Source organism: Arachis duranensis, chromosome 8 (genome assembly GCF_000817695.3).
Source record: "Arachis duranensis cultivar V14167 chromosome 8, aradu.V14167.gnm2.J7QH, whole genome shotgun sequence".
Taxonomy (NCBI): domain Eukaryota; kingdom Viridiplantae; phylum Streptophyta; class Magnoliopsida; order Fabales; family Fabaceae; genus Arachis; species Arachis duranensis.
Window position 1 is genome coordinate 5,267,005 of NC_029779.3, and position 9,920 is coordinate 5,276,924.

At 32.2% G+C, this 9,920-nt stretch overlaps 1 protein-coding gene across 1 annotated transcript; it reads left to right on the forward strand.

The window, feature by feature from the left end:
• Nucleotides 1-1,978: 1,978 nt before the first annotated feature.
• LOC107460429 (allene oxide synthase) lies at nt 1,979-3,866 on the forward strand. The gene has a single exon (XM_016078795.3). The coding sequence runs from the start codon at nt 2,125-2,127 to the stop codon at nt 3,652-3,654; it is 1,530 nt and encodes a 509-aa protein (XP_015934281.1). The 5' UTR covers nt 1,979-2,124; the 3' UTR covers nt 3,655-3,866.
• Nucleotides 3,867-9,920: the final 6,054 nt, after the last annotated feature.

Here is a 9,920-nt window from a genome sequence, read left to right on the forward strand (position 1 = left end):
GGATGAAGGAACCCTTGAAGAGCCTTTGTATCACAGATTTTGAAACAAAAGAGGAGCTGGACAATGAATGTTTAATGAAAGATGGCATTGGAAGGTGCTATGAGGCACCCCAAGCTCCAACCTAGCAGACTTAACGTCAACCTAGTGACGTTAAAGAAGCACTTGTTGGGAGGCAACCCAACTATGGTTAGTTCTCTTTCTCTTTCTTTTTCCTTTTCATTCCATAGTTAAACTTTTTCTTCTTCTTATTCCTTCTTCTGCATGCATTTTTACTTTTACCTTCGCACTTTTAAAAAAAAGGGAGTTGAACGCCAAATGTTCAAAAAGGACGCCCAACATCCATAAGCCAAGGGAAGGCCACACACCCGGCGTGTCTCCCTAGAAGCCTGGCGTCCAGCTAGGTCAAGGCCCAGGGGGTAAAAAGTTCATCAATTCCTGGCATCCCGAATTGAAGCCAGGCGTATTCAAAGGCACCCTTCCTTGCTTAAAGCCACATTGATTAGGGTTTATCTTATTCCTTTCTTTTTCATGCACATATGCTTCTTTAATATAACTTACACTTATTTCTAAAGCTTTGTTAAACTCTAAGTTTAGTGTAAGCCCTTAAGTTTGGTGTTGGTAACACTATAAGCCTCTGGATAATGATGAATACGGATAAAGAAAGCAATGAAGATTGGGTAAGATGAATTCCCTCTAGTGGTTAGTTATTTCTTTTTCCCTTTGTTCTTGTTTTTCGTTTTTGTTTTTCTTTATTTTCTTTCTTTTTGCGTGCACAGGATCTTTTGTTTATGTTTTCTTTACTTTTTCTCTTCCTTTGTTTGAGTGCTTGAACTTATAATACTTGCTTCTCTAGTAATTCCTTTGTAATGGAAGATATCTTAATAAAAAGAATTGAATAATAAATTTACAATAAAAGTGGTGGTGCTTAAGAATATGTGGTTACATTTGATGAACTTGAGATATTTGAATCTTGTAGAAATGGAAGGAAAATCTTCAAAAATAGAAATTTGAAAAAGCAGTGAGAAGATTTGACCATCAATTTCTTGGAGCAATGAAAAAAGAGAGAAAAAAAGAAAAGTCTAAAAAGATAAAAAAATCAAAAGTTATAAAGCTCTGAGCTCCAATGATTAGGGCTCAGTTATGTGCCTATGATGTTTGCGTTTCAAGGAAAGACTTGGGCAAGTAAATTTGAGGGGTACTTTATCACCCGATAACTTGGGCTAACTAGACCGGGATTATCGATTGAAAGCCCGCTTAAAGAGTCACCTTAAGACAAAACATTAAGAAATCCAAAGAGACTCTAGATATCGATGTCTAGATCAACAAGACCCTTATTATGTGCTTGTGGTGTGATTGTGCCAAGGAGAGACTTAGGTAATTAGATCCAATGAGTGCTTTATCACTTGGTAACTTAGGCTAATTGGCCCAGGATTATCAATTGAAATCTAATTTTGTACGTATTAAATTAGTTATTTTTTTATTTTTTTATAAAATTTTAGTATGTTATTTATGGTATATAAATGAATATTAAAATATAACTTGTTAGTTGTATTTTTTTTGTCTAATTTAAAATACTCATTATTTTATAGAGAATTTATATTGATTCTTTGAATTTTGATGATATATTGTGTTGTTGAGATACCCTAATTCTACAAGAAATACTAATTATATATCCATTATTTAATAGTGAAAAATTTTATTCAATTAAATTGATAAATTTTACTTGGTGGTGGCTATTTAATTACACAATAAAAAATGAAAAAGTTTAGGAGTTAATAATTTTATTAAATTTTGGTTAACATGTAATCAGTAAAAAAAAAGTAAGTAATCCTACACCATTAGATAAAATCTCATACCATTAAATACATCATTAATAACTACTTGATAACTATAAATCACAAAAGTTACTACTTCCCGGCACTCGTGATAAAAGATTATTTTTGATTCTTCTACTACCTTATTCTCTAAACCTCATATTTTTCCAACATATATAAACCCCACTTTAGCACGCACTCATCACTTCATCCTCCCAAAAATATATCGCTTCATTGAAATTCATCATCACTTCATTTACTAAACCCAAACCAAGAGTGATCGATCGAGTGAAATAGTATTTAATTAACAATGGAAGTGAAATTCACTTCATTATCCTCAAAGGCAATCTCGCCAGCTCCACTGAAAGCACTATCATCAGAAGCTGAATCGCTTTCATTTCCAACATCGGAACCCACCAAGCAGCAGCAGCTGCTTCCTCTTCGTATAATTCCCGGTGACTACGGCCTCCCATTCTTCGGAGCAATCAAGGACCGCCTTGAGTACTTCTACAGCGACGGCGGCCGTAACGAGTTCTTCAGGTCCCGCCAACAAAAGTACAACTCCACCATCTTCCGCGCCAACATGCCACCTGGGCCCTTCGTCGCCTCAGATCCAAAGGTCATCGTCCTCCTCGACGGAAAAAGCTTCCCTGTTCTCTTCGACCTTACCAAAGTAGAGAAGAAGGACCTCTTCACCGGAACTTACATGCCCTCCACCAATCTCACTGGAGGCTACCGCATCCTCTCCTACCTCGACCCTTCCGAACCAAAGCACGAGAAGCTCAAGCACCTCATCTTCTTCCTCCTCAAGTCCAGAAGCAACAACATCATCCCTCAGTTCCATTCAAACTACACTGATCTCTTTGATTCCCTGGACAGAGAACTTTCCAAGAACGGCAAAGCAAGTTTCTCCGGCAACGACCAAACAGCGTTTACGTTTCTTTGCCGCGCTTTTTACGGCACCGATCCCAAAGACACGAGCCTCGGAAGCGACGGTCCCAGCCTGGTGCAGAAATGGGTGCTCTTCAATCTCAGCCCAGAGCTTTCCCTTGGCCTCCCCAAGTTCATCGAAGATCCCATTCTTCACACGTTCCGTCTTCCCTCCATCTTCGTCAAGAGCGATTACAAGAGGCTCTATGATTTCTTCTACGGCAGCGCGGGCTTCGTCCTCGAAGAAGCCGAGCGCCAAGGCATCTCTAGGGACGAAGCGTGCCATAACATCTTATTCGCCACCTGCTTTAACACCTTCGGAGGTGTGAAGATCTTCTTCCCGGCGTTGATGAAATGGATCGGTGGCCCCGGGAACAAAGAGCTCCATTCCCGGCTGGCTCAGGAGATAAGATCAGCCGTGAAATCCAACGGCGGAGAGGTAACGATAGCGACAATGGAAGAAATGCTGTTGATGAAGTCAGTGGTGTACGAGACTTTCCGCATCGACCCTCCCGTGCCGCTTCAGTACGCGAAGGCAAAGCAAGACATGGTTATAGAGAACCATGAAAACTCTTTCCAAGTGAAGAAAGGGGAAATGCTGTTCGGGTTTCAACCGTTTGCGACGAAGGATCCAAAGATATTTGAGAGAGCAGAGGAGTTCGTTGGGGATAGGTTCTTGGGTGAAGAAGGTGAGAAGCTTCTGAAGTATGTTTTGTGGTCGAATGGGCCTGAGACGGAGTCTCCGAGTGTTAGGAACAAGCAGTGTCCCGGTAAAGACTTTGTGGTGTTGGTTTCCAGGCTTCTTGTGGTCGAGATGTTTCTCCGTTATGATTCCTTTGAGGTTGAAGCCACAAAGTCAGCACTCGGTTATGATGTTAACTTCATCTCTCTCGCCAAAGCTACCTCTTAGAACTAAATTTACTATGTTTATCTTCTTTATCTGCACTTACATAAATTAAATTACTTTCTATTTATTTTCCTTGTATGCATGTCTGGTCTGTCTTTTAATTGGTTAAATCATTTAAAAAAAAATTATTCTCTCATGCAAATGTTTTTTCTATATACAAATCTTTATAAATAATTTATATTCACGCACCTTGTATCAGTTATTGCGCTTTGTCAATTCTAAAGAAAAAAATGTAGCATTAGAGAAATATTTTTCTGTATTTATAATAAATTTGAATGTAACACGAATATATTTGAGTGTAATACGAAGATATTTGGTTGTATTTTAGAAATTTTGGGTGTATTTTTATTCTGATAAGTTCTACATAATTCAAAACTCTTCCTCCTCATCTTCTACTATTTTTTTTATCATCATCAGCATCTTCTTCTTCTTCTTTTTTTATTCATCTTTTTTTTTTCTGGTTTATCTTCTCAAGTTTCTTCTTATTTTACTCTCTTAACAAGAATAAAAACAAAAAATCAAACAAAAAATAAATAAATAAAAAACACATAATGCTGCAAAATTACTTGAAAGAAGATGAACTTATATTCATTTAACTAAAAAAAAGAAAGAAATAAAAAAAAAGAAGAAATAAAAAATGTAGCATTAGAGAAAACATTTTTCTGTATTTGTAGCAAATTTAGGTGTAATATGAAGATATTTAAGTATAACACGAAGATATTTGAGTGTATTTTTATTCTTATAAGTTCTGCATAATTCAAAATTCTTCCTCTTCTTCCTCCTCATCTTCTACTACTTCTTTTTTCTCATATTCTTTTTTTGTTTTCTTATAATTCTTGAGAAAAAAATAAAACAAAAAAAATACATAATGTTGCAAAATCAATAAATAAAAATAAGAGGAGAAAAAAATGCAGCAACAATAACAACAATAAAAAGAACAGGAAAAATGCAAAGAAGAAGGAGAAGAAGAACGTGGAATACAAACGTTGAAAAAGAACCGTTTCTCATTTTGCGCTATTTAAAATTGAAGAAGCCCGTGTTTATACGATCTCTAAATTGAGGATTGTTTTCGACTAATTTATATAGAATTATATGCCAAAAAGACTTGTATGTGTAGCAAATCTCTAAAAAAAAGCGTTGTGTGTTATTTTTAAGAAAAAATAACGAGAATCAATTATATTATAAGTTAATTAAATTAACTTTTTTTATTTTTAATTTTAAATTTCAAAAAAAATTAAAATGATAGAGAATTTTTTTTAAAGGAAATTTGTTTGCTAAATTATTGGCTCCAACTACTTTTTCGTATTGTCGTAAACGAAGTTCTTCAAAACTTGTACATGTTTTTCAAGCTTTCTAAATTAAACCAACCATAATTTCTATGTGGTTATCCCATTCTAATGGTAGCATTTTGTGGTCCACACAATTCATGCATGCTGGGAGTGAGATATGTATTATTGTTGGGAAAGATGGAGACGCTGGGCAGAAAGAAAAGCATCGGTACAAAAAGAGGGAGGACCATCATGGGGTCATGGCATTATGTAGTATCAACATCAAATTTTCTGTACTATTAGCAGTGTATTTTTGGTTAAAATATTCCTGTACATCTAAAGTAAAATGTTCCTCTATAGGATTATTTTTTCTTTTATATATAGAAAAATATTAATTTAAATGTATTGTTAATACTCCAATAACTATAACCATAATAACTCATGTTTAGTTGTTGTATATCATCCCACGACATACATTATTGAAGTCCAAAATAAATATAATAATATATACTCTGTAAAAACAAATTAAATCCACATGAAAACAAGAGTGAATATGTACACATCTTTATTATTAGTTATAGTTGTATATTGTCTCACTATTCACATGAGTTTTCGATGAGTGTTAATTTCTTATAATAATTTATAGAAAACTAATATTAGATGTTGAGTCAAGATTTGATTTTGTAATTTGTGATAATAAACATAATTAATTATTTTTTAGTATAACTAATTTATTATGATAAATATTATAGAAATAAATCAAGAATACCAATCAAACAAGATAGAATTATAAAAATTATCAATATTAATATGCATATCATATCCTGTCAAATTTAAAAAGAAATTACACAATTAAAACAGCAAGAAACGCTTTAAGAATCAAGCTCGTGAGCAATTGGATAGTTGCTGCGTTTTTATCAAGATTCAGGATAAAGAAAGAAAGTTTTCTATTTCTATGCCAACGGAAACATCTAATAAATGGTGATGTAATAATTAGTTGATGAAAAGAAAATCTTTCTAACATTAAAGAGAATATATCAATCTCCATAAAAAAGGATCTGATCTAAAGAAGAAGGAGCAACTCAAAAATTCTTACCTGAAACACTTTGTCCTTATTCTTTAGTTTTATTCAATGTGTTCTTTCTTCTTTTCTTTTCTTTTTTTATCTATAATTAATAGCAAGTTATTAGTTGTTTCAAGTAATAAAAATGATAAGAAAAATATCATTTTCATGAAAAATTGTTAACTACTATTTATTTTTTCAACTATTATTTGGATTGATAAATTTAATTGTATTGCTAATTTCATTGTATGCCAAAAAATACAATAAAAATATAAATAGTAACAAGAACATTTAACAAAAAAATTTTTAGTCTTTTAAAATATAATTTAAATTTTAATATTTTAACTCTATTAAACAACATTAATCCTAGAAAATATTTTGGCCTTTTCAAAATTAATCCTAAGTAGAATATTTTAGTTTTTAAATTTAAAATTTAAATTTGTAATTTTTAACGTATTTAAATAACAATAATACCAAGAAATAATTTTTTATCTTTTTAATTAATTTTTAAAGGGATATTTAAAAATTTAAAATTAATCTTTAAATAGAGTAATTTGATCTTTTTAAATTTAAATATAAATTTTTAATCTTTAAACTGTTTGACGTAATTCGGTATAAATAAGCATTAGTTGATAGTAAGTAGTTAAAAAAGAATAAAAATAAAATATCAAAATATTGTAAATACCGAAAGAAAAATAATTCAGCAAACATCTAACACAAATTCACAGGGGCCACCGCCCACCAGCATCCATACTCTACAGTCTACAGTTCTAATTTAATCAGCATACTGTGGGAGAAGTGGCGATGGAGTCATCAATTGGCGAAGGTGGTTCAAATGGATAATTTTTTTATGTGAGTGAACATCCTAATCCTATGAAACCCATCTCCCCACTTCTTATTCTTTTAACTAGTGTTGGATGGATTTTTTTCAAAATTTTGGAGGATTTTTTTTATTAATTTTAAATAATTTTTTTATTATATTTTAAATATATTTTTTTAAATTTTGAATATTTTTTTATTAATTTTGGATTTTTTTTTGAAGTTTAGATGATTTTTTTGGAATTTAAATAATTTTTTTAATAATTTTAATTTTTTTTGAATATTTTTTAATATTTTTTAAATATCTCATTTTGTTAAATTTTAAAATTTTTTAAATTATCATATATCTCTTTTTTATTAAGTTTTGGATGTTTTGACATTTTTAAAATGATTTTTAATTTTTTAAAATAATGTTAAATTTTTAAAATAAATTTTAAGATTTTTAAAATAATTTAAATATATTTTTTTAAATGACGAGAGGTGGCATAGTAGAACAATGGATGCGACTGAAGGTAGGGCATGACATCGGCGTTAAGATTTGGTGTTGAAAGATGACGATAACGATGTGGCAGAGAATTGTTGAGATTGAAGAATAATAAGAGGTAAAATATAAAAGTGAAATTAGAATGTTTCTTATATTTAATGGGTCTTGAAATACAATTTAATAAAATATTTTTCGTTGTTAACTATATTCCTATTAGTTACCTAGCGGTTTTGATGACCATAATAACCCATGTTTAGTTGTTATTGTATATTATCCCACGACATACATTATTAAAGTCCAGTTGGGTTGCACATCCATGTAATTTTCTATTCAAGTTCATTTAAGTTAGTCCAACACTAAAAAAATCCAATCCTATTAAATGAGTGTGTATTACATACACCCAAACCTCCTAAAACGTTAGCATATTTATTCGCACCTTGAATATGAAATATTTCTTCTTCAACCTCGAAACCGCTATTGGAGTTCAAATCTCTCTCAAAATCTCTCAAAGCTCGTTCGTGTTCTCTGCGAAAATTGCTTCTACTCTAGAATCGCGTCAAGCTTTCGAAAGGAAGAAGAAAAAACAAACAAAATCAAGAACAAAGACTGCGAAAGGTATGAGAAAAACTACTGTTCATTTAAAATCTTGCATTCTCGCATTTCTCCTAGTTAGATTTAAGGTTTAGTGGATTGATTTGCTTCGTTTAGTAGATCGAGTTATTCTGATTCCATATTTTTTTTTGCATAACTAGGGCATACGAATGAAAATGTGTTGTTATTTTCTGTGATATATAGTACGGTTCATTGGAGTTGGTGATTTAGATTCACTTGATTGTTAGTGTGTTTAGTTGAGTTCTTTTGCATGCAAAAATATTTTTCTTGCTGATTGAATGTTTATCACGTTTTATTCAAAATATGAATAGAGATTGGTTCATTGGAGTTGGTGATTTTGTTTCACTTGATTGTTAAGTGTTCAGTTGAGTTCCTTTGCATGCAGAAATATTTTTCTTGCTTATTGAATGTTTATCATGTTTTATTCAAAACATGAATGGAGATCGGTTTCATTGGTGCTGATTTTGATTCACGTGATTGTATTCAGTTGAGTTCTTTTGCATACAGAAATATTTTCCTTGCTGATTGAATATTTAACACGTTTTATTCAAACATGAATGGATCGGAGTTCAGTTCATTGGAGTTGGTGATTTTCATTCACCTGTTTGTTATGTGTTCAATTGAGTTCTTTTGCATGCAGAAATATTTTTCTTACTGATTGAATGTTTAACACGTTTTATTCAAACATGAATGAAGTTTGGTTCATTGGAGTTTGTGATTTTAATTCACTTGATTAAAATATGCATGCTTGTGCTTGTCGGTATATTGAGTGAAGCATTGACCGAATTTTTTTGTCCTTATAATAAAAATGCAAAAGATGATGATGACCAAAAAGCAGAAGCCGCGCTATAACGTAAGCATATATACACGTTAAATATATTTATCACCTTTCATTCAAATAAACTCTATTTTGTTTTATAAATATATCATAACACATTGTTTCAAAACCTTGCAGAAAACTTATAATCTCATATGTCAGACAAAAGCAATAGCGAGAGTGTTCAAGAATATGAGTCAGCAAAAGAAAGATATTATCGAAGAAATGGGATTCGGTGCGGTAGCACACTATCCCGAAAATGAATGTCTCTCACAAGCTCTTGAGAGAATTGATTGCTTGCTATGATAGCTATTATGGATACTTGGACACTCTGTATGACAAAATATACATAACACCTGCTAAGGTAGCAGATGCACTGGGCATAAACCTCGGCGGTAATATCCCTTCAACTTGTGTTTATTTCGGTTCTTTGGTTCCTTTATTTTTGGTTTATTTGGGTACAGAAAACAAAACTGGGCCTTTCTAACTGATTTGTTGCTATTAAAATGTTGTAGCGAATCGTTTTCCTGAGAAAGTTGAGTATAACAAACTCAGTGAGCAAAATAAGCAGATAATCGACAGCTTCAAAAGTGCTACATTGGCATCTTTGACAAAGTCTATCCTTGATATGAGTGTTGAGGGGGAGAAGAACCGTAAGAAGTTCAAGAGGACTTTTGTCGTCTTTGTCCATAAGTGCTTCTTGCTGCCGACGACAGTGAGCATGACCTCCCCGATCCATAAGTCCCATGCCCTTTGTGTGGACAACATTTTGAAGGGAAAAGAGAAGGGAAAGCTGAAGAAAGAAAAAAAAGAAAATTGTTGTTCTGGATTCTTCTTTGGAAGAAGACAATTTTTCTGACTTCGAATTCCAATCTGAATCTGAATCCGAGAAAACACCGCCAAACAAAAGAACAAAATAACAGAGGCTGGTGAAAAAACAAAATATTGTTCCGACGGATTCGAAAACTACAAGTGAATTTGAAAACAAAAGCAGTCTGATGGATTCGGAAAGCACAAGTGAATCTGTAAACCAGTATGTTTGGAAAATAACTATTTCGGTTCATTGCTTTGTTTGTTTGATGTTCATTTGGTTTAGTTTTGCTTCTATTTACTTAAACTTGTTCTTATGCACTAGTTAAGTTAATTATAGCTCTGGTATTTGTATCCAATCAAGACAATTTTTCTGAATCTGAATCTAAATCTGAG